The following is a 27082-nucleotide window of genomic DNA, read 5'->3' as shown; positions in this document are numbered from 1 at the left end:
ACCATATCTATTTCCATCATGGTACTTTCCTCTCTGTAACTACCCATTATTATCTTTACTTGTTGCCTGTTTTCCCCATTAGACAATAAACTCTACAAGGGCAGGGCCATCTCTGTCTTTGTCTGTTCTGCATCCCCAGTACCAAAAATTACTCATGTCCATTTGCTTGGCAAACAACAGGCATCAAATAATAATCACAGAAAGAATCAATGAACAGAAGCATGTGCAAATTGAATTAGCAGTGTTCTCTAATGACATGATCAACTTCAGATGGAGTCCTTAAGACTTATATTTTTCTAGTGAATTATTTCTTGTCTGCTCTGGGTTACCTAAAACAACCAGAGAAATGCATGCAGGGGCAAGGGCTCTCAACCCTGGAAGCACATCAGACTGACTTGCTCATAAAATTGAAGGTTTTTTTTCTTCTGTCTAAACCCCACCTCAGACCTACTGAAGATGAATACCGGCAAGTAAAGACTCGTGTGTGTGTGTGTGTGTGTGTGTGTGTGTGTGTGTGTGTGTACTTTAAACATCTAGATGATTTTGATGGCCTGCTAGGTTTAAGACTACTGATAGATGAATAGATGATCACACCACACTTCCTTATATCATATTGTCCAAGAGGGTAATAACGTGCCCCTGAAAACCAATAGCTAATGAGAAAATGACAAATAGTTGGGACCCGATAAGGTACTTAAATTTGAACTGCATCAAGGTCTTCCTTAATGCAAATTTGCTTGCAACTGGAGTCATTCTGAAAGAAAACTGCAGCATGCAGAACAGACAGAAGCCTCATTGACAAAATTTTTGGTTGCAAGTCATAATGAGTCCAACTAAACTGGCTTAATCAATGAATGGCATTTATTGATTCAAAATTGAAAGTAGGTGCTGGTTTCAGGCAAGATTGGTCCAGTGATTTGGACAATGTTACTCCATCTTCATTGTATTTGCCTCTTTTCCTTCCTCCTTGGTGGCAACTGAACCATCATGATTCCCACAGTGGATGCCCTTGCCCAAACATTAAGGCTCTCCCCTTCTAGTAGCAAACAACTGCCACAGTTCCAAACGTTGTATTCACACTCTCAATTGTCTAAAGGAGGCTAGAGGCTCTCTTTTGGTTGGTCTTATGGGTTACAGGCAATTTTATCTTCCAGAAGTCCCACTAACCATCTCCCTGAACCTCTTCACTTATCACCCTGAATCTCTGGGGCACTTTCCCATCTTCTGAACTAAATAACAATCTTCAGGAATTTGGGATGATACACTTACTGTTGGACTATGAGAAAAGTTGGCAAAATCTGAAAGAGTCTAATACGAGAAGAAGGAAAAGGAATATAGCAAAACAAACAAGGGGGTATGCTGTTTGGCAGCAAATAGTCTCAGAAAAAAAAAAACACATTCACAAGGTGAATATGAGTGAAAATGGAAAGAGCCTGTGACAGGAAACAGGAACTGAAGAAGCTCACGTTTCCATGGTCAGACCGTGAGTGGCAGCCAACCTGCTGTACACTGGAGTTTCCATTACCCAGGCTGGAAATAGCACTTTTTAGTATTGCTTCATCTCCTACTTTATCAAAATCTGATTGGATTTTCTACTTTGAAAATTGAAGGATAGAGGGGTGCTTGGGACACACCCTTCTCACTGAGTTCAAGCTCTTCTCATGGTTATCCCAGTTACCCATGTCAAAATCGCAGAAAGTTTTCTAGCTGGCATCAAAAGAGGGACAAAAACACCAAATCTTGTTGTTAGTAGAGCTGGCTACAGTGGAGACTCCATTGCATCAATGGTCAGTCTTACTGATACATTCAAACAGAATACAGCAGCATGTGATGACTTCCTACCATATGCATGCTCTTTAAAACAAAGCCACTGTAAACATGTTCTTAAAAAGGGAATTGTTACATGCAAATTCATAGAGTCAGAAACTAGAACAGGCTACCAAAGGCTGTGTAGGGGTAGGGAACGAGGAGTTTATGTTTAATCAGTGTAGGGTTTCTGTTTTGAGAGACAGAAAAGTTTGGGTAATGGATGGTGGTGATGGTAGCACAGCACTGTGACAGTAATTAATGCCACTGAATTGCATATTTGACAGTGGTTGAAATGTGAAACTCTAGATTCTAAATGTTAACAGAATTAAAATAATAAACAGAACTGTACAATACAAAGAGTGAACCTTCATGTAAACTATGAACTATAGTTATTAGTTTATTTATAATAATATTTCTTTGGAAAAAACAAAGGTACCACACTACAGCAAAGTGTAAGAAGAGGGTATATGGGAATTCTATACTTCTGTATGATTTTTCTGTAACCCGACAACTTCTCTAATATTAAAAAAATGAGAAAAGAGGTGAATTGGGATATAAAATTAAGTGGAATTAAATGAAAGGAATAATTTCCATTTATATAATATCTATAAGTGGTAAAATGTCAATATTACTGAAAGGCAATTAAAAGGAAAAGAAATGATCATTTAAGGGTCTCCTTTGTATTGCAGAACTTTTATGAGTTAGGGTTACTACTTCTCCTTTTCCATATAGTTTCCTTTAGCTTTTAACCTCTGGATGATTGGGATTTATAAAGTATGTATTGTTTCTGAAGTTTGTGTGCCTTGGATTTAGGGAGTCTCCTCTGCTTTACAGCAGGGTCCTTCATAACTAGAAGCTCTGTGATTCTGACAGCACATTCAAACCAGGACATTCCCAGTTTTTTCTGAATTTGTTTCATCATATATCTCCTTAGTCAATTTGTCAAGTAATGGATCAATTTTTCGTTGAAGAAAAAGAGACCAGACTGGAAGATGGTACACGGATTTCTGTCCAACAAGTTAAAATCAATCACGCAACAGACATTTACTGAGCATTCACTTTGTGATTTGCTGGGCTTGGAGATACAATTGAGAACTTACTGTCTAGTGTGAGGACAGAGACAAAAAGAAACATAGAATAATAATTAATTGCAGTTTATGAGAAAAAAATCTTTATAAAATTAAACAGGACTCTAGAGACTAATTGTAAGGTAATTTGTAAATTCATTTTGTTGGAAATGACTGGCAATAGGAATAATAGTCGTTCCCATCAATGTTTGCTTTTTAATTGGGCTAAAAGCCATAATGTGAAAAAATGAGATTTTTATAGTTCGGTGGAGCCTAAAATTGTTCACATGTAAAAGCACCTGGAAGTTTGTGGCATTCCCTTCAGAACATAATGAAATATCATTATGTGTAATGATATCATAAATGTAGTTAGTACAAACTCATGTAATTTGGTAAAATTTATGGTATTTAGGGATGTTCAATTTAATTAAATACTCATGCTATGAAACTGAAAAATCATAACAATAAGTAAACAGTTCACTAAAATCTAATCCACTGCAGTGCATTTGACCCACCAATTTCAGATTCTTCTGCCAATATTCATTTGCTGCGTTTAAATCCTAGGCAGATGTGAAATACTTAAGAAAACTTTACTTCAGGAAAAAAAAGAAGAGTGGAGAAAATTCTATCCATTGCCTTCCTTTCCCTGCTCTGTACTTCCCTTACCCACTGAGAGTATTTGCTGGCCAGCACTAATTTTTAGAACATTCATTTGAGAATGACTTATGGTAGAATCTCATTTATGAAATGAGGTTTCATATACTTCTGAAATTACACCAGTCGCTGAATCAAGCTTTCTGCCAGGTGCAAACAATTCTGTAGCCTTGTGTGACTCAGATGTACACAACTTCAGTGTGAAGAGTTGGGGGGGGAGTATCACCAGGTTTTGAATTGAGACAACTATTAAGAAAAGTGGCTATTTTTGAGTTTCAATTTCTAAATATCAAATACATTTGAAATGTAGTTCAGATTCTCAGAGACTGATTTCTGGAGTATCATGCAAAATCGTGCTGACTTCCTTAATTTTTTTATCCCCTTTGCATATTCCAAAATGCTTCTAATGAGATCCTTCTTTTAATGGCTATCCTTTTATAGCCTAGCCATGCTACCTATACTTAGTGACATCTTTTAATCATACTTAGAGGGCCAAGACTTGTTCAATTTTTAATCATAGATACATACACTGAATTTTCACTGGTTCTTTTCTTTGGACATATGTTATATGCTAATAAAGCTTTACAAAGATGTTTTCTACTTTTCGGGAGTGTCAGGTATCAAGAAATTTAATGGAAAAAATATTAATTATTGTGGACTACACCAAAAGCTTTTAGTTTGCAAATGTTAATCTCCCCCTTAACATCCTAATGTAAGAATTTGAGAATTTTGCCACACAAAGGAGGACTCCAAGAGACGTTCTCTCATGCAACACGCAAGGGGTTTATTTTCCACACATGTGTGGGGCTCGCTGAACACGCAGGAACAGAGAGCCCCTTGCCTGAGCTTGTAAAAGTTTTTAAAAGGGGTAAGATGAGGGGGGTGGGAGTCGAGCATGGGTCACAGGTGCTGTTTTGCAAAAAGCAGATAAGAGCAGCTTTACAACAAGCACTTTTAACAGTTTCACAGCGAGCATTTCTTGAGCATGAGTCATGGGAGTGGCTATTGCAGATAGCCACAGTTTTACAACAAGTGATTTAGGTGCAAGGAGTCAGGGGGGGGAAGGGCGAGAAACAGATAACCGCCCTGGGAAAGTCTCGGATTGTTTATTTTCAACCTGATGGGGCTCATAATTCTTTTCTTTATAATTCTTAACTCACACCAAATGCATAGCCATGAATACAAAATGACACAAATGCTTTTGCTGGATATTTCAGAAGCTAAGATATATGTAAATAGCTAAATTAAGCAGGAAAAATTAGCTACTGTTAAGCTTTATAAAATTCCCTTTTACATTCCCCACTCCTTTTCGTATATATCTCTAATCTTAGAGATTTTCTGGATTATTTAACACTGAGAACTGTTGTTTGATGAGCATTAATTTGACATTTCTAATCTGCTCCTGTAAAAACTGTGTAATTTTATTTAGAATACATGGTCCTATAGTTATTATTAAAAGTAACACAATTAAAGGCCCAACGAGAGCAGATAATAGCGTCGTTAACCAGGGGGACTTAGTAAACCAAGATTCAAACCATCCCTGTTGCGCCTCTTTTTTTTTTTTTTTTTTTTTTTCACGAAGGCGCTCTCTGAGTTTTGTCATGGACTTTTTAACAACACTAGAGTGATCCGCATAGAAACAACACTGTTCTTTTAAAGCTGCACATAGTTCCCCCTCTTTAAGGAAAAGTAAGCCAAGTCCCCGCTTATTCTGCAGAACTATTTCTGAAAGGGAGGTTAGAGAGTTCTGAAGGGCTGAGACAGATTTTTTTTTATTTCTTTTAAGTCTTGATTTATCGCAGCTTGTAATTGACTGGTTTGTTGATTGCTATGTACAATGGCAGCAGTCCCTGTGCCTATACCGGCAGCGACAGTTACCCCCAGAGTGGTAAGATTACAAGGGGTCACTAGAAAAGAAGGCTCCCCTGCTCCCTCCCAAGTTTTTATAGTCTTCCCATCATCCCATCTGGTTATTGTCTATTTCCAAGGCTTATGCGGGTTGGAATTGGGTTCCCCTAGGGGAAGGAGGAGAAGGAGTAGTAACCCTACAAACCCGCAGCTTGAGAGGATTGTCAGTCCTTTCCAGCTTCCACTGGACTCAGAGGGCAAAGGCGCAGGTTTGAGATGAGACGCATGGATCCAGGATGCGATGCCATCAACCTTGACTGCGGTGGGGGTGGTCAAGAGTACCTGATACGGTCCTTTCCAGTGAGGTTCAAGAGTCTGTACCTGGTGGCAGCGGACGTAGACGAAGTCTCCCACCTGATATTGATGCGGAGTTCTGTTATCTCCTGGCTGGTAGGAGGTGGAGAGCTGCCGCCACAGGAACCGCTGGGCTTTTTCCAAGGCTCGCAGCCTGTCAAGCAAGGGGGTATGAAGGGAACTATTAATCTCTAGAATGGAAGACATGTCCTTGACTGGAGTTGGTGCTCCATATAAGATTTTATAAGGGGTTAGATTACACAAGAGAGCAGAGGGGGTATTTCTGGCTCTGAACAGGGCATAAGGCAGGAGCATGGTCCAATCTTTCAAGCCAGTCTCTATAGCTAATTTGGTTAGGGTCTCTTTAATTGTCCTGTTCATTCTTTCTACCTGTCCTGAGCTTTGGGGTCTGTATGCGCAATGCAATTTCCAATCAATCCCCAATATCCTGGCCACACCCTGACTTACCTGGGCTACAAATGCGGGTCCGTTATCTGACTCTATTACCTTTGGTAGACCGAACCGGGGAAAAATTTCTTCCATAATCTTCTTGACTACGACCTGGGCTGTTTTTCTCTTAGTTGGGTAGGCTTCAACCCATCCTGAAAAGGTGTCTATAAAAACTAGTAAGTATTTAAGTCCATATTTTGCAGGTTTAATTTCAGTAAAGTCGACTTCCCAGAACTGCTTAGGTCGAGTTCCCCTTAGTCTTTTTCCATTAGGAGCTTTGGTGGGGTAGGCGTTCACAATTTGACAGGCCTGACATTTTCTAGCTACGCGATCTGCCAGCTTTTTCCTTTTTGAGGCTGTCAGAGGGTACAATTCCCTCTGGTCTTGCAGGAGCTGCTGTAGTTTCCCTGTCCCCAGGTGAGTGAGCTGGTGGACCTGCTGTGTGTAAGCTAGGGCTTCCGATTCTCCTAGGGGTGCAACTTCAGATAGTGTTTCAGGGGGTTGCTGGTTTTCTTTGGTTACTAGGACCAAGTTTATAAGGTCCCTTAATGCTGCCGCTTTTGCTTCATCTGCTTGCTTATTACCCAGGGTTATTGGGTCAGAGCCTCTTTGTGTTTGATTTTTTTACCAGCTGAGGTTAATAGCCCTCTTTGTTGGTAAATTGCTTCATGTACGTGGGCAGTAGCAAAGGCAGAACGGCTATCTGTATAGATAGTTGCTCGCTTTTCTTTTGCTAATTTTAGAGCTTTTGTGAGGGCAATTAGTTCAGCTTTTTGGGCAGATGTTCCCTCCGGGAGGCTAGATGATTAAATAACTTTTGTCCTACTGACTACCACCGCTCACGCTTGTCTCTTACCGTGTTGGAGAAAGCTGCTTCCATCCGAAAACCAGGTTACCTCCGAGTTAGGCAATGATTGGTCTTTTAAGTCTCTGCAGATTCCGGTCTCTTCAGCTAATATCTCTTGGCAAGTGTGCTGCACAGGTCCCGCGGTCTCGTCCGGGAGCAGGGTAGCGGGGTTTAAAGCTGACGGGGTCTCGAAAGTCACCCTGTCCTTGTCTAGGAGGATGCTCTGATAGTGGGTAATTCTGGCATTTGACATCCATCTATCTGGAGGCTGGTGGATTATGCTTTCCAGGGCGTGAGGGGCTATTATGGTCAGCTTCTGTCTTAGAGTGAGTTTGTCTGCGTCTTTTGCCAGGAAGGCAGCTGCCGCCATGGCCTTGAGACAGCGTGGCCATCCACTGGCAACTGAATTTAATCGCTTGGACAGATAGGCCACCAGTCTCCTCCAGGGGCTTAAAGCCTGTGTTAGGACCCCTCTAGCCACGCCTCTCCTTTCTTCTATGTAGAGCGTGAAAGGTTTATTCACGTCTGGGAGGATTAAAGCTGGAGCTGACAGGAGTGCTTTCTTAATGCTGTCGAAGGCTTCCTGCTGGGCTATTCCCCACTGGAAATCAGCGCTCCCTTTGAGCAAGGGGTATAATGGGGCAGCAAGGGCTGCAAACCCTGGGATTCACAACCGGCAGAATCCCGCTGTCCCTAAGAATTCTCGTAGCTGCTTTTGGGTCGTGGGCGGGGGTATTTGTGTTACAGTTTTCTTTCTAGCTTCAGTGAGCCATCGCTTTTCATTCTTAAGAGTATATCCCAGGAAGATTACTTCCCTTTTACAGATTTGGGCCTTTTTGGCCGAGGCTCGGTTCCCCAGTGTGGCTAGCTCACTTAACAGTTTTTGGGTCCCATACTCACAGTCCTCCTTAGTGTCTGCTGCCAACAGTAAGTCGTCCACGTATTGTAGCAAGGTGACTCTGGGATGCTGACTTCTGAAGGAGCTTAAGTCTCTATGAAGAGCTTCATCAAAAATGGTGGGGGAGTTTTTGAACCCCTGGGGCAAACGTGCCCAAGTCAGTTGGTTCGAGGATCCTGTCTCTGGATAGATCCACTTAAAAGCGAACAAGGGTTGACTGTCCTTATGCAAGGGCAGGCAGAAGAAAGCATCTTTTAGATCAAGCACAGTATACCAAGTCTTTTCAGGATGGAGAGTGCTGAGCAGGTTATAGGGATTTGGCACCGTAGGATGTATGTCCTGCACTCTGCTATTTACTTCCCGTAAGTCTTGCACCAGTCTATAGTCTCTAGTCTCTGGCTTTTTGACCGGCAATAAGGGAGTGTTCCAGGCTGATTGACAGGGCTTAAGTACTCCCAAGCCAAGGAATTTCTCTATATGGGGCTTGATTCCTTCCCGGGCTTCCTTGCTTAAGTAGTATTGTTTTACCCGAATTGGAGAGGTGGTGGGCTTTAGGGTCATTATTACTGGGGGCTGATTGATTGCTAACCCTAACCCGGCAACTTCTGCTCAGGAATTAGGGAATTCTTCAAGCCAGGCCTGAGGAATAGAACTGCGGAGCTGTTCTGGTTTTATATACAGCTGATATTCTTCTTCGACTGGCAAGGTGAGGGCAGTTATTACAGGTTGGCTTACTAGCGGGTTTAAAAATTTCACCTTTGGCCCCTTAGGATTGAAGGTGATTCTCGCTCTTAGTTTAGTTAACAAGTCTCTTCCCATAAGCGGGGCAGGGCACTCAGGGATAACTAGGAAGGAGTGTTGAACCCTCCCCTTCCCCAGGTCCATGGTTCTTTTAGTAGTCCAGGCGCGGTAGCGACTGCCATTTGCTCCCCGCACCAAGGACCTTTTTGTAGAGAGCGGGCTTATAGGTTTTTGGAGGGCCGACACTACTGCTCCTGTGTCGACTTCAAAATTAATTGGTACCCCCTCCACATTAAATTTTACCCTGAGCTCGGGGAGGGGTGCCGAGCCCTGACTCCCCTAGTCTTCACTTTCTAGAGCCAACGTGGCCGGTTGTTGCCAATTTGGGGGCCTAGTACCCCTCCGTTTTTTCGGACAGTTTTTGGCCCAGTGCCCAGTTTCTTTGCAGTAGGCGCACTGGTCTGGACTAAGAGGGGTACGATAACGCCGACCCGAGGGATTTTCTCCAGCTCGTCCTCTACCTTCAGTGTTTCTTTCAACTACTGTGGCCAGGATCTTTGTTAATTCTTTCGTTCTCCTTTTCTCTCTCACCAACTCTTTTTCCTCTCTCTCTCTCTCGTTCCTTTGTTCTTTTTCCTCTTCTGTTTCTCTCTTATAAAACACTTTTTCAGCTTCTTTGACTAAATCTCGCAAGGCTAGGTCCTGCAACCCGTCTAAGCGCTGCAGCTTGCGTCTAATGTCTGGAGCTGATTGGCCGATAAAGGCCATGGCCACTGAGGCTCTTTGATCCTCTGATTGAGGGTCAAAGGGAGTATACCTGCGGTATGCTTCCATTAGTTTTTCTAAAAAGACTGAGGGCGATTCGTCTGCTCCCTGAATAACCTCTCTTACCTTGGCCAAATTGGTGGGCCGGCGTGCGGCTGCTCGGAGACCCGCTACTAGAGTCTGGCGATAGATGGACAGATGCTCCCTACCTTCAGAGGTGTTCGGGTCCCACTTAGGGCGGCGCAGCAGGAACCGATCATCGATGACATGCTGGAGTTGGGTGGGTCTCCCGTCTTGTCCAGGAACTTGCTTCCTGGCTTCCAGTAGGATCCGATCTCGCTCCTCCGTGGTGAAGAGAGTCCCCAGGAGTTGTTGACAATCATCCCAAGTGGGCTGGTGAGAGAACATAAGGGACTCCACCAATCCAGTCAGCCTAGTGGGAGCCTCGGAAAAAGGAGGGTTGTTATTTTTCCAGTTATATAAGTCAGAGGAGGAAAAGGGCCAGTATTGTAGAGCGGGCATTTCTCCCCCATGTCCATCATCCACTGGAGGCCCATACGGTCTGAGGGGGAGAGTGACCGCCACATCAGATGGGCTTAGTGCTCGTCTGCTTCGTGTACTATGTGCCGGTCCCGGTTCATCTGGGATCATCTCTTGGTGAACCTGCGGGGAGAGAGAACTAGAGGAGGGAGAAGGTGAGCTGAGAGAAGGGGGGTCCTGTATCGGAGCTGAAGGGTAGAGAGGAGGGGAAGAAGGACCTGCGTCGAAGAGGAGTAGATCCGATTGGGATTCCGGTAGGACTGCAGGAGGTAAGGAAGGATAGAGTTTCGTAGCTTGAGAAGGACCCGGCTCCTTGATTGGAAGTACAGAGGGAGAGTCATGTTGACCAAGAGGAGTAAGAAACAGCTTTACTCATGGAGGTGGGTTTTCACACAGGTCCTGCCACACCATGATGTAGGGCTGCTGGTCCGGGTGGCCATACGGTTCAGGGCAGAAGATGACTGACTTGACGGCCTGAATCAAGGGTAGATGAAAAGCTCCTTCACAAGGCCATTCCACGTTAAAAGAGGGCCACTCGGCTGAGCAGAAGGTCTGCCATTTGCCTTTCTTTACAATAAAAGATAGATTCTGACTTCTTTCCCTGACCTCAGACCAGTGTCTTAAGGTCAGAGAAAGTGGAGTCGACACTCCCTGACCCATCTTTGTTAAAACAAAAACAATTCCCAACACACAAATACAGACAGACACACACAGAGCCGGCACACCACGTTTACACAGTTTCAGAGACACAGCTCAGACTGGCCTGATGACTGTGATCGAGTTTCCCCCATCAGAAGGGAAACAGAATCAGAGTCGGCCCCGTAGGAAGCCTCCAGGCGTCCCCGGAGGTCCCCCAATCCCGAGGCGTCCCTCGGGAGAGTGACCTGCAACCCCGGACACGTCTGTCGGTTGCGGTCGGGGAGTGCTCACGCGACTCTCCGACAGTCACTGCCAGTCTGACAGACTAAGCGATCGCACCTCAGACAAAAAGGCCTCACTTACCCCGAGAGAAAGAGCTGTTGGAGCCTCCCCTTACGAAGAGCCGATCTCGGTGGGACCTCCAAATGTAAGAATTTGAGAATTTTGCCACGCAAAGGAGGACTCCAAGAGACGTTCTCTCATGCAACACGCAAGGGGTTTATTTTCCACACATGTGTGGGGCTCGCTGAACACGCAGGAACAGAGAGCCCCTTGCCTGAGCTTGTAAAAGTTTTTAAAAGGGGTAAGATGAGGGGGGTGGGAGTCGAGCATGGGTCACAGGTGCTGTTTTGCAAAAAGCAGATAAGAGCAGCTTTACAACAAGCACTTTTAACAGTTTCACAGCGAGCATTTCTTGAGCATGAGTCATGGGAGTGGCTATTGCAGATAGCCACAGTTTTACAACAAGTGATTTAGGCGCAAGGAGTCAGGGGGGGGAAGGGCGAGAAACAGATAACCGCCCTGGGAAAGTCTCGGATTGTTTATTTTCAACCTGATGGGGCTCATAATTCTTTTCTTTATAATTCTTAACTCACACCAAATGCATAGCCATGAATACAAAATGACACAAATGCTTTTGCTGGATATTTCAGAAGCTAAGATATATGTAAATAGCTAAATTAAGCAGGAAAAATTAGCTACTGTTAAGCTTTATAAAATTCCCTTTTACACTAACAGCAGCAGCTATGAGCTGATAACGAAATTCTCATAGGTGAAGGATTGCTTGGAAACAGAAGCACGTCTTCCCGCTCTTTCTGCCAGTTTTCCCCATGTATCAGCTTTAGAATCTGGTGGCTTTTGCAGTCTCTGCTGCAGTGACGATGAGCCCAGTAGCGGAAAGCTCTGCACTTAAAACTTTCTCAGGCAACTCACTTTGATGTTAGGTCTTCAGTCAACTGACTCTTCATACACTCCCATTTAATTTTGGCTGGAGGTTCTTGCTCATCCTTAAAGATTCCTCTCCATTCCTTATCTAAATGTACATGATTTCAGGTTCATTAAATCAATTTACAAACATCAAAATTGTAGGGCCATTAGTAAGATTGATTATTTGTTCATATTTCTTCATCTATGTTTAGCTTTCCAAAATACAAATTCTTTAGGTTTATGAGTTTTCAATAGATGAAACATTCTAATTCTGGAAAAATAGTAAGTTCATCAAAATCGTAAGATCTCTGTTTGCAATTTACACTATATTTGTCTTATGTACTCCTAATTATGTATTTAAAAAGCTTATAATGTCCAAGCTTAGAGAATGAGCCTTATTTCAAAAGTAAACATGGTTTCTTCATTAAAGTTTTAAAAATCCAATATTAATTTATTTATTCAGCAATTACTTTTTGGCGATATAACTTATGTCAGAGACTTTCCTAAGTGCTTTAAACACAACACTGAAAAAAACTTACATACAATATTAAATAACATTCTGTATTTACCCTTCTTTTAAAAATATATACATACAAACAGCAAACAATGACTAAAAAGTGAAAGGTGACATTAGATACAACACAAAGAAATTAGCAAAAAGTAATCATGATTTTTGAAAGCAAGTCCAAGTTAACATTTATTGAGAACCTACAACACAGCATGACTTGAGCTAAATATTCTGGTGATAACTTTGGAAAGTAAGTATCAGCTCCATTTTATAGGAATGAGGGTTAGAACGAAAAAGTTATTTAAAATCACAGAACTGTGATTTGAAAGATTTCTGATTTTCCTACTTCTAGTACCTTGTCTTTCTACTTCTTAACTTGTAAAATATGTGCAGTACATACAGAGGAGGACATACAACATTTATGTAGTTTAAAGATTAATAACACAGACCAGTACATCCAATCACCAGGGGAAGAAACACAACATTGCTAGTAACTTAAAGGTTCCCATGTGCTCCTTCCTATTTACCTATTTCCTGCCTACCCAATTTGAAATAGACACTCTGAGTTGTGTTGATCAAACAGTTTCACCATTTAATATGCATTCCTAAATATTGTTTCAAAATTTTGTTTTGAAAACCTGGGCTGCAGACCTAAACCTACCCACATTCAGAAAAGTCAGTATGACCACCGGGGAATAGAAGGATGAGTCTGTCTCAGCTCTCCTGCATTTAGAAGACCTGGGTCTGGGGCAGTCAGTGGTGGTGTCAGGAATAATTCTGAGAAATGTCATACTTACCCAGGGTGAGCATTCAAGCAGAACTGGGGAGAGAAAGGAGAGCTGAGGGAGGAAGGGAGGGGGAGGGAAGTAAGGAGGGAGGCAGGGGAATGACGAGGGGAGGGGAGTGAGAGGGGAGGGGAGAGAAAAAGAGGGGGAGAAGAAAACAAAGGTTTATATCAGTCTCTTTATGTTTTTCTTTACCCAAACTTCACCTGAAAAGCCACCTCTTCTTATTCTCAGGAACAAAAGGTGTATACTGCATTTTAATGGCTCATTACTGAAAAAAGAAAATCAATCCCTGTGTATGATCACTTTCTGGCATGAGATTCTGTGAGCACAAAGAGATGTAAGCAACAATTTATGAGCCGGGGATAAAATTGGTAATGCTTTGACCCTTGGAGCAATGTGGTCTCAGACTAGCTGTAATTAATCCTTGTTTCCTCTGGAGGAACAACAAGGGTTCATATGCAAATGAGAAAAGAAATTAAAAAAAAAATTCACCATCTCTTTCATTTGAACTTCAGCATTTTATCCATTAACCTGTAATTCTCTCTGAAAGAAATCTTCATATGAATGACAGATTGGTACCAGTGAATCAAAATATGTGCTTCTTGCATTGAAATGATCTTGCTATTAGAAATGGCTTCCTAAGTAATTTTTTCTCAGCAAATTATTTCTGGCGGCAGCAGTGTGAAACATTTTTTCTGTGGATAGTAGGTAAAATTGCTTCTAAATAGTTCTTACTTCCTGAAATGGCTGATTGTTTTTTTTATGGGCAGGGGTGGGGGTGGGGGCATTTATGTTGGGTGGGGGTTGGGCATTGAATAGTAGTTTCAATACTGTACACACACACACACACACACACACACACACACACACACACACACACACACCGGCCTGCTCCTGCTGTTCCTCGAACTTACTTTTGCCCAAGCAGAGGAAAACTGAATTGGTCTCACAGTCTCTACCAGTTGGTTGACAAAACTTGATAAAAGACATTTTGACACGATTCCAAGTCCCAACTGTGTGCATGAATGCCTCATTAATGTCCCTTCCTTTGTATTCCATGGTTTTTCCTTAACAAATAAGAAATGCCTTTCTCTCATCCATAGGTTTGCTTGACATTTTTCAGCTTGAAGATGTAATGTGGGCTGACGTTATCAGTTTTTTCCCTCTTCTTTTTTCCCATAGGATGGGTCCCTTTCTCTCTTATGACTCATCACTCTTTAAACATGAAAGAAGACTTCCTTTCCAGATTATGAGAATGCCTTCACCTCTTGGTGAAACAGGGTGAAAAAGTCAGGCCAAAGAGACCCCGACACTGCCACCAGAAACGGAGTTGTCAGGCCACGAGGGAAGCGCTGAGATGCCTGGTCTAAATGATTGAGTGGGGAGAGCATCCAAGGTGTGGGAACTTAGAAACCTGCTGGAATAGTGTTTCATTTCTCTAGAAACATAAAGACAGAGCTCCCTAAGAGACTGGGTTAGAGCACTGTAGAAATTACTGTGGGAGTTCTTGAAAACCAATTGAAATTGAAAACCAATTCAGTTTTCCTCTGCTTGGGCAAAAGTAAGTTCAAGCTTGTAAAAAGACTTTGAGAAACCTGGAAATTTAACCTAGAAAATGGTAGGAAGCCTGAGCAATAACAAGTTATGCTCTTGTGCCTTCAGTCATGGTGGGCCATCTGCCTGAATTTTCTTACTCTCTTGACCTCTTGTAAATTCCTAAAATTATTCTAAATTTGTTCAAGTGTTAGAAACAAAGGCATTCTAAGCTAATGCTAATAGAAAAGAAAACTACAATTGCAATTTTAATATCACACTTGGATAAATTTAAGATAAAAAAGTCACTAAAGGTGGAAAAGAGGAACACTTGATTTTGAGAAGGAATATAGTCCACAAATGATCCACTTATCAAGATATAATATTGTATATCTTTTTTTATTGATTAAAAAAATTAACTAACACAACATTTAGAAATCATTCCATTCTACATATGCAATCAGTAATTCCTAATATCATCACATAGATGTATGATCATCATTTCTTAGTACATTTGAATCGATTTAGAAAAAGAAATAGCAAGACAACAGAAAAAGAAATAAAATGATAATATACAGAAAAAAATAAAAATAAAAACTACAAAAAATATAAAACAAACAAACAAAAAAACTATAGCTCAGATGCAGCTTCATTCAGTGTTTTAACATAATTACATTACAATTAGGTAGTATTGTGCTGTCCATTTTTGAGTTTTTGTATCCAGTCCTGTTGCACAGTCTGTATCCCTTCAGCTCCAATTACCCATTATCTTACCCTATTTCTAACTCCTGATGGTCTCTGTTACCAATGACATATTCCGAGTTTATTCTCTAATGTCGGTTCACATCAGTGGGACCATACAGTATTTGTCCTTTAGTTTTTGGCTAGTCTCACTCAGCATAATGTTCTCTAGGTCCATCCATGTTATTACATGCTTCGTAAGTTTATTCTGTCTTAAAGCTGCATAATATTCCATCGTATGTATATACCACAGTTTGTTTAGCCACTCATCTGTTGATGGACATTTTGGCTGTTTCCATCTCTTTGCAATTGTAAATAATGCTGCTATAAACATTGGTGTGCAAATGTCTGTTTGTGTCTTTGCCCTTAAGTCCTTTGAGTAGATACCTAGCAATGGTATTGCTGGGTCATATGGCAATTCTATATGCAGCTTTTTGAGGAACCGCCAAACTGCCTTCCACAGTGGTTGCACCATTTGACATTCCCACCAACAGAGGATAAGTGTGCCTCTTTCTCCACATCCTCTCCAGCACTTGTTATTTTCTGTTTTGTTGATAATGGCCATTCTGGTGGGTGTGAGATGATATCTCATTGTGGTTTTGATTTGCATTTCTCTAGTGGCCAGGGACATTGTGCATCTCTTCATGTGCCTTTTGGCCATTTGTATTTCCTCTTCTGAGAGGTGTCTGTTCAAGTCTTTTTTCCATTTTGTAATTGGATTGGCTGTCTTTTTGTTGTTGAGTTGAACAATCTCTTTATAAATTCTGGATACTAGACCTTTATCTGATATATCATTTCCAAATATTGTCTCCCATTGTGAAGGCTGTCTTTCTACTTTCTTGATGAAGTTCTTTGATGCACAAAAGTGTTTAATTTTGAGGAGCTCCCATTTATTTATTTCTTTCTTCAGTGCTCTTGCTTTAGGTTTAAGGTCCATAAAACCACCTCCAATTGTAAGATTCATAAGATATCTCCCTGCATTTTCCTCTAACTGTTTTATGGTCTTAGAGCTAATGTTTAGATCTTTGATCCATTTTGAGTTAACTTTTGTATAGGGTGTGAGATACAGGTCCTCTTTCATTCTTTTGCATATGGATATCCAGTTCTCTAGGCACCATTTATTGAAGAGACTGTTCTGTCCCAGGTGAGTTGGCTTGACTGCCTTATCAAAGATCAAATGTCCATAGATGAGAGGGTCTCTATCTGAGCACTCTATGCGATTCCATTGGTCGATATATCTATCTTTATGCCAATACCATGCTGTTTTGAACACTGTGGCTTCATAATATGCCTTAAAGTCAGGCAGCGTAAGACCTCCAGCTTCGTTTTTTTTCCTCAAGATACTTTTAGTAATTCGGGGCACCCTGCCCTTCCAGATAAATTTGCTTATTGGTTTTTCTATTTCTGAAAAATAAGTTGTTGGGATTTTGATTGGTATTGCATTGAATCAATCTGTAAATCAATTTAGGTAGAATTGATATCTTAACTATATTTAGTCTTCCAATCCATGAACACGGTATGCCCTTCCATTTATTTAGGTCTTCTGTGATTTCTTTTAACAGTTTCTTGTAGTTTTCTTTGTATAGGTCTTTTGTCTCTTTAGTTAAATTTATTCCTAAGTATTTTATTCTTTTAGTTGCAATTGTAAATGGAATTCGTTTCTTGATTTCCCCCTCAGCTTGTTCATTGCTAGTATATAGAAACACTGCAGATTTTTGAGTGTTGATCTTGTAACCTGCTACTTTGCTGTACTCATTTATTAGCTCTAGTAGATTTGTTGTGGATTTTTCCGGGTTTTCGACATATAGTATCATATTGTCTGCAAACAGTGATAATTTTAATTCTTCCTTTCCAATTTTGATGCCTTGTATTTCTTTTTCTTGTCTAATTGCTCTGGCTAGAACCTCCAACATGATGTTGAATAATAGTGGTGATAAAGGACATCCTTGTCTTGTTCCTGATCTTAGGGGGAAAATTTTCAATTTTTCCCTATTGAGGATGATATTAGCTGTGGGTTTTTCAAATATTCCCTCTATTATTTTAAGGAAGTTCCCTTATATTCCTATCCTTTGAAGTGTTTTCAACAGAAAAGGATGTTGAATCTTGTCAAATACCTTCTCTGCATCAATTGAGATGATCATGTGATTTTTCTGCTTTGATTTGTTGATATGGTGTTTTACATTAATTGATTTTCTTATGTTGAACCATCCTTGCATACCTGGGATGAATCCTACTTGGTCATGATGTATAATTCTTTTAATGTGTTCCTGGATTCGATTTGCTAGAATTTTGTTGAGGATTTTTGCATCTATATTCATTAGAGAGATTGGTCTGTAGTTTTCTTTTTTGTAATATCTTTGCCTGGTTTTGGTATGAGGGTGATGTTGGCTTCATAGAATGAATTAGGTAGTTTTCCCTCCACTTCAATTTTTTTGAAGAGTTTGAGCAGGGTTGGTACTAATTCTTTCTGGAACGTTTGGTAGAATTCACATGTGAAGCCATCTGGTCCTGGACTTTTCTTTTTGGGAAGCTTTTGAATGACTGATTCAATTTCTTTACTTGTGATTGGTTTGTTGAAGTCATCTATTTCTTCTTGAGTCAAAGTTGGTTGTTCATGGCTTTCTAGGAACTTGTCCATTTCATCTACATTGTTGTATTTATTAGCGTAAAGTTGTTCATAGTATCCTGTTATTACCTCCTTTATTTCTGTGAGGTCAGTGGTTATGTCTCCTCTTCCATTTCTGATTTTATTTATTTGCGTCCTCTCGCTTCTTCTTTTGGTCAATCTTGCTAAGGGCCCATCAATCTTGTTGAATTTCTCATACAACCAACTTCTGGTCTTATTGATTTTCTCTATTGTTTTCATGTTCTCAATTTCATTTATTTCTGCTCTAATATTTGTTATTTCTTTCCTTTTGCTTGCTTTGGGATTAGTTTGCTGTTCTTTCTCCAGTTCTTCCAAGTGGACAGTTGATTCCCGAATTTTTGCCCTTTCTCCTTTTTTGATATAGGCATTTAGGGCAATAAATTTCCCTCTAGCACTGCCTTTGCTGCATCCCATAGGTTTTGATATGTTGTGTTTTCATTTTCATTCGCCTCGAGATATTTACTAATTTCTCTTTTAATTTCTTCCTTGACTTACTGGTTGTTTAAGAATGTGTTGTTGAGCCTCCACGTATTTGTGAATTTTCTGGCACTCTGCCTATTATTGATTTCCAACTTCATTCCTTTATGATCCGAGAAAGTGTTGTGTATGATTTCAATCTTTTTAAATTTGTTGAGACTTGCTTTGTGACCCAGCATATGGTCTATCTTTGAGAATGACCCATGAGCACTTGAGAAAAAGCTGTATCCTGCTGTTGTGGGGTGTAATGTCCTATAAATGTCTGTTAAGTCTAGCTCATTCTTTGTAATATTCAGATTCTCTGTTTCTTTATTGATCCTCTGTCTAGAGATTCTGTCCATTGATGAGAGTGGGGAATTTAAGTCTCCAACTATTATGGTAGATGTGTCTACTTCCCTTTTCAGTAATTGCAGTGTATTCCTCACATATTTTGGGGCATTCTGATTTGGTGCATACATATTTATGATTGTTATGTCTTCTTGTTAAATTGTTCCTTTTATTAGTAGATAGTATCCTTCTTTGTCTCTTTTAACCGTTTTACATTTGAAGTCTAATTTGTTGGATATTAGTATAGCTACTCCTGCTCTTTTCTGGTTGTTATTTGCATGAAATATCTTTTCCTAACCTTTCACTTTCAACCTATGTTTATCTTTGGGTGTAAGATGTGTTTCCTGTAGACAGCATATAGAAGGATCCTGTTTTTTATCCATTCTGCCAGTCTATGTCTTTTGATTGGGGAATTCAGTCCATTAACATTTAGTGTTATTACTGTTTGGGTAATACTTTCCTCTACCATTTTGCCTTTTGTATTATATATATCATATCTGATTTTCCTTCTTTCTACACTCTTCTCCATACCTCTCTCTTCTGTCTTCTCGTATCTGACTCTAGTGTTCCCTTTAGTGTTTCTTGCAGAGCTGGTCTCTTGGTCACAAATTCTCTCAGTGACTTTTTGTCTGAAAATGTTTTAATTTCTCCCTCATTTTTGAAGGACAATTTTGCTGGATAGAGAAGTCTTGGTTCGCAGTTTTTCTCTTTTAGTAATTTAAATATATCATCCCACTGTCTTCTTGCTTCCATGGTTTCTGCTGAGAAATCTACACATAGTCTTATTGGGTTTCCCTTGTATGTGATGGATTGTTTTTCTCTTGCTGCTTTCAAAATCCTCTCTTTCTCTTTGACCTCTGACAATCTAACTAGTAAGTGTCTTGGAGAACGCCTATTTGGATCTATTCTCTTTGGGGTGTGCTGCACTTCTTGGATCTCTCATTTTAGGTCCTTCATAAGAGTGGGGAAATTTTCAGTAATAATTTCTTCCATTAGTTTTTCTCCTCCTTTTCCCTTCTCTTCTCCTTCTGGGACACACACAACACATATATTTGTGAGCTTCATCTTATCATTCAATTCCCTGAGCCCCTGCTCATATTTTTCCATTCTTTTCCTTATAGTTTCTGTTTCTTTTTGGATTTCAGATGTTCCATCCTCCAGTTCACTAATTCTAACCTCTGTCTCTTGAAATCTACCATTGTAGGTTTCCATTGTTTTTTCATCTCTTCTACTGTATCTTTCATTCCCATTAATTCTGTGATTTGTTTTTTCAGACTTTCCATTTCTTCTTTTTGTTCATCCCATGCCTTCTTCATGTCCTCCCTCAATTTATTGATTTGGTTTTTGAAGAGGTTTTCCATTTCTGTTCGTATATTCAGAATTAGTTGTCTCAGCTCCTGTATCTCATTTGAGCTATTGGTTTGTTCCTTTGACTGGGCCATATCTTCAATTTTCCTGGTGTGATTTGTTATTTTTTGCTGGGCATTTAATCAAATTTCCCTGAGTGTGGGACCCAGCAGTTTGAAAGACTTTCCTGTGAAGTCTCTCGGCTCTGTTTTTGTTATCTTGCCCAATATGTGGTGCTTGTCTGTCTGCGGGTCCCACCAGCAAAAGATGTTGTGGCTCCTTTAACTTTGGAAGACTCTCGCTGCTGGGTGTGTGGTGGAGACAGAGGAAAGGTTGTAGGTTAGTTTTAATGACTTCAAAGTGTGAAGTCCTGGGATCTGAATTCCTTGAGAGAGGGATTCCACCTGAGTTGCGTTTCACCCCTCCCGCGGGGAAGGTTCAGGTGGTAGAGAGCCCTGAAAGCAGCCTGTTTCTGCATTGGGGCAGTTGCAACCTGTGTAATCCCAGCGCTGAGTCCAGACGCAATGAAGCCTCCATAGAAGCAGCTGCAGAAGGCTCTGTTTTGCCCCCTTTCCTCTTTTTCAGTTAGCCCAATAGGCAACTTCCATCTTGATCAGTTTTGCCTGAGCTGAGGGCCTATTTTTAGTAGTCAGAAGTTGTTCATTAATGCCACTATTGGTGTTAGGTTGGGTTCAGTCTCTACTACTGTTGGAGACTCTTTCCTTTCCCTCTGGGAAGTCGCCTGTGGGGGAGGGGTACTGGCCGCCGTGGCTTGGGGAACTGCTGATCCGAGGCTCCCAGCCGGCCCGGGAAGCTGTGTGTGTGTGAGGGGCTCTGGTCGCCGGCCGCCGCGGCTTGGGAAACCACTGATCGGAGGTTCCCAGCCGGCCTGGGATGCTGCGTGTGGGAGGGGCTCCGGTCGCCAGCCGCCGTGGCTTGGGGAACTGCCGATCCAAGCCTCCCAGCTGGCCCGGGAAGCTGCATGTGTGGGAGGGGCTCCGGTCGCCAGCTGCAGCGGCTTGGGGAACCGCTGATCCAAAGCTCCCAGCCAGGCTGGGAAGGAGGGAGGGAGGGGCTCCGGCCACCAGCCGCCGCTGCCTGGGGAAGTGCATGCCGCTCGTGGACCTCACCACAGCGGAGTCTCTTAGCCGGTCCAGCCGGTCCAGACTGGGGTACACTGTGTGTCTTGTCTCTGTCGTGGCTCCGGGAGCTGTTCTGTACTGTTTCTAGTTATTTAGTAGTTGTTCTGGAGGAGGAACTAAGACTTGCGCACCCTACTAAGCCACCATCTTCTCCAGAAGTCTCAATATTGTATATCTTAATTGAGATAAGATACAATTCACCTACCTGTCAATGCATCTATGGAAAATATACAATTCAATGGTTTTTAGTATATTCACAGTTGTGCAACCATCCCTGCTATCTAATTTTAAAGTATGTTTTTGTTACTCTACAAAGAAACTCCATAATCATTAGTTATCAACCTCCATCCTACCCAGTATCTTTTCCGTTTCTCTACAGCCCTAGATAACCACCAATATACTTGCTCTCTAGATTTCCATATTCTGGACATTTCATATAACTGGAATCATGCAGCACATGCTTGTTTATTTGTTTTTGCAACTGGATTCTTTCACTTAGCATAGTGTTGTAGCATGGATCAGTTACTTCATTTTTTTTTTTTTTATTCCTGAGTAACATCCCATTGTATGTCAACACCACATTTTGTTTATTTGTGAATTGGATGCATATTTTCATTATTCTAGAATGTATACATAGGCATGAGATTGCCAGATCATACGGCACAGTCTGGTGAACTTTGAGGGACTGCCAGGCATTTCCAAAGTTTATGCACAATTTTGCATTCTCACCAGTAATAAATGGAGTTCCAATTTCTTTATATCATTGCTAATACATTTTCTCAGTACAAGGAGGTATCTTATTGTGGTTTTTACTTACATTTCCCTGATGGCCAATGGTGTTGTGCATGCTTTTATGTGCCTATTGGCCATTGGTTTATCTTATTTGGAGAACTGTATATTCAGATACACAATTTTCATTGAGTTATTTGTCCTTTTTTATTGTTGAGTTTTATTTTTATATCTTCTAAATACAAGTCCTTTGTCAGTTATATGGTTTGCAAATATTTTCTCCTATTCTGTGAGTTGTATTAAACTTTCTTGATGTTATCCTTTGAAACACAAATGTTTTTAATTTTTATGAACTCCAATTTATCTATTGTTCTATTATCTCTTCTATTCTTGGTATCACATATAAGCAGGCTTTGCCTAATACAAAGTCACAAAAATTTAGTCCTCTATTTTCATCTAAGTGTTTTATGTAATTTTAGCTTTTATATTTAGACCTATGATCCATTTTGAGTTAGTTTTCGCTTGTGGTGTGAGGAAGGGGTTTAACTTCATTCTTTTGCATATGGATATCCACTTGTCCCAGTAATATTGTTTGAAAAGACGATTCTTGCCTTGTTGCAATGTCCCAGCACTTTTGCTGAAAATTGTTTTACTGTAGATGTAGGGTTTTGCTCAGTTCTTTTCCATTCATCAGTAGGTGTATCCTTATGCCTGTACCCCACTGTCTTGATTACTGTAGCTTTGTAGGAAATTTTGAAATCAGGATGTATGAGTCTATCAGTTTTGTTCTTTTTCTAGATTGTTTAGGTAGTCTGGGCCCCTTAAGTCCCCATATAAATTTCAAGACCAGCTTGTAAATTGCTACAAAGATCCAGCTAGGGATGCATTGATTTGTAGATGAATTTTGGGGACTATTGCCATTTTAACAATATTAAGTATTTTAATCTGTGAATACAAATTGTATTTCTATTTATTTCAGTTTTCTTCAATTTCTTTCAAAAATATTTTGTAGCTTTCAGAGTACAACTTTTGCACTTCTACTATTAAATTTATTCTTACATATTCTCTTCTTTTTGATGCTATTGTAAATGGAATAATTTCATTTCATTTTGGATTTTTCATTGCAAGTATTTATTGCAATAAATAAAAAACCTGATTTTTATATATTGATATTGTTCCTGCACCTTGCTGAGCTTATTAATTCTAAAGTATTTTTAGTGCATTCCTTAAGATTTTCCATATACAAGATTATGTCATCTGTGAAAGGGAAAATTTTATTACTTCCTTTCCAACCTGGATGTCTCTTTTTTCTTGCCATATTTCTCTGGCAATAATCTCTAGTACAATGTTGAATGTGTCAAGGGCAGATATCTTTGTCCTATTCCTGAGCTTAGTCATAATGTATTCTCACTTTCATCAATTATAATGTTACCTGTGATGTTTCCAAAATACTCTTTATCAGATAGAAGAAATTGAACTGATAAACTATGTCTAGATTTTTGAATAATTTTTAATCTCATGAAAAAGTGTTGGATATTTTTAAATGCTTTTTCTGCATTGATTAAAATGATCATGTGTTTTTTACTCTTTATTTTGTGGATGTGTTTATTACATTAATTGAGTTTTAGAATTTGAATCAAACTTGTATTTATGGCATAATTCCCAATTGGTCTTGGTATATAACCCTTTTTATAGGTTGCTGGATTTGGTTTTTTAGTGCTTTTGTTTAGTATTTTTGCATTTATAATCATAAGAGGTATTTGCCTATAGTATTTTTATGTTATGAGGTCTTGTGATCTTGGTTTTAGAACCACTAATACTGGCTTCATAGAATGAGTTGGAAAGTGTTTCCTGTTCTATTATTTGGAAGAGTTTGTGTTAATTCTCCTTTAAATATTTAAATAATTCACTAATGTAGCTACCCAGGCCTAGGCATTTCTTTGTGGGAAGTTTTTTTCACTACTATTTCAATTTCTTTAATTGTTATATGCCTATCAACTTATTCATTGTATTTTTAGAAGGTTTTGTGTCTTTCTAGGAATTTGTCTATTTCATCTAAATTATCTGATTTGTTGGCACATGGTTTTATATAGTGTTCCCTCATAATTCTTTTTGTTTCTAAGGTATATTGTGTTTTTGTTTTCAGTCAACTCAATCTAGTTTCTAATTTCCCTTATGATATCTTTGATCCATTAGTTATTTAGAAGCATACTGTCTAATTTCCATATATTTGTGAATTTCCCAAATTACTTTCTAATATTGATTTCTAATTTTATTCCATTGTGTTCAGAGACATATTTCATATAATATCAATACTTTAAAATTTATTAAAACTTGTTTTGTGGCCTAGAACATGCCTTATCCTGAAGAATGTTCTCTGCTAACTTGATAAGAATGTGTATCATGCTGCTGTGGAGTCAAGTGTTTAATAGATGTCAGTTAGGTCTAGTTAGCTTTTAGTATTTTTCACGTCTTCTGTGTTTGTCAACTGCCTAGTTGAACTCTCCTGATCTTGATCAATTGACTATTTCTCTCTTTAATTTTCTCAGTTATTAGGCACATATATATTTATAATATGTGTATCTTCCTACTGCACCTCTTTTTCTCAAATAACATATTCTTTAAAGCCTATTTTGTCTGATATTAGTATAATTACTAGAGCTTTCTCATTATTGCTATTTGTATATGTTTTATCATATATTTACTTCCAGGCATTTGCGTTTTAAAATCTAAAGTATGTCTCCTGTAGACAGCCAAAAATTAGAAATATTTTTTAGTCTGCCTGACATTGTTTGCCTTTTGATTGGATTGTTTAGTTCACATTTAATGTTATTATTGATATATTTGGCTTCACATCTGAACTTGTTTTCTATATTTTGCATGTCATTTTGTAGCAGGCAGGCATTGCCCTCTTTCTGGTTTAGCTGTGCTCTCTGTGGAAAATCCCCAAATCCCCTCTCCTTGCAGGCAAGTGAGATAAGGTTCATTTCCTGGTATAGAAACCCCCTCCCCTAGCCTTCAGAACTGGTAAAGATGCACATAGGCAAAAGAAGACATTCCTGAGGTAGGGGCCCCTCAACAGTTCAGCTCTGGGCCATTCTCAACTTAAATCAGCCAATTGTGTACCTTGTCTTTATCATGTCAAAAAGTCTATAAAAGCTAAGGTTGCCTTTTGTTCGGGGCTCAGACTTTTGAGGTGACTCAGCTGGGCCCTCGTGCGCACGAGCTAATAAAACCTGCTTCCCGAAATTACGGATCCTTAGTCTCAGCCTGTTCTAACTTTGCGGAATGTTCCTGGAGGCCTGCGGCCTCGTTCCTGGTTTTCACGCTACATTTCTACTTCCTTTATTCCTCCTTTACTCCTTTCTATACACTGAGTGAATATTTCTATTTTAATTATCATTTTACTGTATTTCGATGGTTATTTTCTTAGTGGTTGTTCTGGATCTACCAAAAACCTCTTAACTTATCAGAATATACTTCAGATTTATACTGACTTAATTCTAGTGAGATCAGAAAATTATTTTTATATAATTATCTTTCTTTTCCCTTTTTTGTGCTATTGTTTTTATGGCCAACAATGTATTATTTTAATTAGTCCTTCATATAATTTTGTGTTTTTGAAAGAACTTGATAGGAAAAAAGGAGAAAAAGTACATACTTGCAGACTTAATTAACTTTCTTATTTACCATTTTGGGTTTTCTACATTTCTTCCTGTGAATTCAAGTTATCACCTGAGGTCATTTTCTTACCCAAATGCAGGTTTTCTGCCACCCACATTTTAAAACTCATTGTCAAAAAGATTACATTTCTATATGGTATAGGGTCCCCAATGATTATATGCATATTGTTTTATGTAATTGCTTTTTAAATCACTTAAGAGAAGAAAGGGGAAGAAATATACATGATACCATCTTTTGTAATTATATAATTACCTGACAACTTCCTTTTGGTTTATTGTGTGGATCTTAATTACTGTCTGGGGGCATGTGCTTTCCATCTGAAGTACTTCCTTCAGTTTTCATAAAGTGGGTCAGCTAACAAAGATTTTTTTTTTTAAAGTTCATTGTTTATCTTGGAATGGCTTTACTTTGTTTTCATTTAAAAAAATTTTTTTCTTTATTTATATCTTTTTGTCATTGTTGTGATTTTGTAAAATTAGTTTTATTACATAGATAATTGTTGGTTGAAAGCTTTTTTTCTTTCAGTACTTTGATTAATTGCCATATACCTTCTGGACTCCATTGTTTCTGAAGACAATTCAGTTGCTAATATCATTTGGGTTCCTTACATATGACAAGTCGTTTTGCTCTTGCTGCTTTCAAAATTTTCTCTTTCTCTTTTTCTTTCAAGATTTTACTATGTTATGTGTGTTTATGGGTCTGTTTGTGTTTACCCAACTTGGAGTTCATTGAGCTCATTATAGGTGTTGTTTTAGTTTGCTAAATCTGCTACAATGCAGTATACCAGAAATGGGCTGGCTTTTAACAATGGGGATTTATTATTTTACAAGTCTACAATTTTGAGGGCAAGAAAATATCCAAACTGAGGCATCATCCCCATGATATCTAGACTCCCCTGTCAGATGGCAAGATGTATTGTGGTGTCTGCTGGTCTCTCCCTTCTCTTTCTGACTTTGTTGCTTTCAGCTTCTTCTTCTGTGGCTTTCTCCCTGAGCTTCTGTTTGTTTCTCTAAATGTCATACTTTTGTAAAGGACTCCAGTAAGAGGATTAAAACCTACCTGGGGCATGCCTCAACTGAAATAACCTAATCAAAAGGCCCCACCACAATAGATCTACACCCACAGGAATGGATTAGCTTTAAGAACATGAACTTCTGTGGTCCCTAATGCCTCCAAACCATCACAGGCATAGATGCAAATTTGGAATTTTTCAGCGATTACTTCAAATATTTTTCCACTCCTTTCTCCTCTCCATCTGGTACTTCATTACACACATATTGATATACTTAATGGTGTTTCACATTTTTCTGAGGTTTTAACTTTTCTTCATTCTTTTACCCT

At 39.6% G+C, this 27082-nt stretch overlaps 2 protein-coding genes and 1 long non-coding RNA gene across 7 annotated transcripts in view; 1 reads left to right on the top strand and 2 right to left on the bottom strand.

Annotated features, from left to right (window-relative positions):
• The window catches only part of LOC143657851 (uncharacterized), a 139438-nt gene that overhangs the window by 66199 nt on the left and 46157 nt on the right, over positions 1-27082 (top strand). The window lies entirely within an intron of this gene.
• Positions 4268-7399, bottom strand: LOC143656922 (uncharacterized). Its single transcript, XM_077128684.1, has 2 exons — positions 7039-7399; positions 4268-5886 (listed from the first exon to the last, which is right to left on the bottom strand). Exons 1-2 carry the CDS (start codon positions 7397-7399, stop codon positions 5711-5713), a joined length of 537 nt encoding a protein of 178 aa, XP_076984799.1. The 3' UTR covers positions 4268-5710.
• Positions 7373-10084, bottom strand: LOC143656920 (uncharacterized). The gene is made up of 2 exons (XM_077128683.1): positions 9340-10084; positions 7373-9294 (listed from the first exon to the last, which is right to left on the bottom strand). The coding sequence occupies exons 1-2, from the start codon at positions 10082-10084 to the stop codon at positions 9008-9010; spliced, it is 1032 nt and encodes a 343-aa protein (XP_076984798.1). The 3' UTR covers positions 7373-9007.

Source organism: Tamandua tetradactyla, chromosome 15 (assembly GCF_023851605.1).
Source record: "Tamandua tetradactyla isolate mTamTet1 chromosome 15, mTamTet1.pri, whole genome shotgun sequence".
NCBI classification, from domain to species: Eukaryota; Metazoa; Chordata; class Mammalia; order Pilosa; family Myrmecophagidae; genus Tamandua; species Tamandua tetradactyla.
The sequence above is the reverse complement of the archived record's forward strand: the minus strand, read 5'-3'. Positions and strand labels throughout refer to the sequence as shown.

Coding starts and splice junctions, on each gene's coding strand:
- LOC143656922 (XM_077128684.1), bottom strand. CDS start 7,399: ATGGCGGCAGCTGCCTTCCTGGCAAAAGACGCAGACAAACTCACTCTA. Junction 5,887..7,038: donor AAGCAGCTTTCTCCAACACG/GTAAGAGACAAG, acceptor CTTGCTTGACAG/GCTGCGAGCCTTGGAAAAAG.
- LOC143656920 (XM_077128683.1), bottom strand. CDS start 10,084: ATGATCCCAGATGAACCGGGACCGGCACATAGTACACGAAGCAGACGA. Junction 9,295..9,339: donor GCGAGATTTAGTCAAAGAAG/CTGAAAAAGTGT, acceptor AGGAAAAAGAAC/AAAGGAACGAGAGAGAGAGA.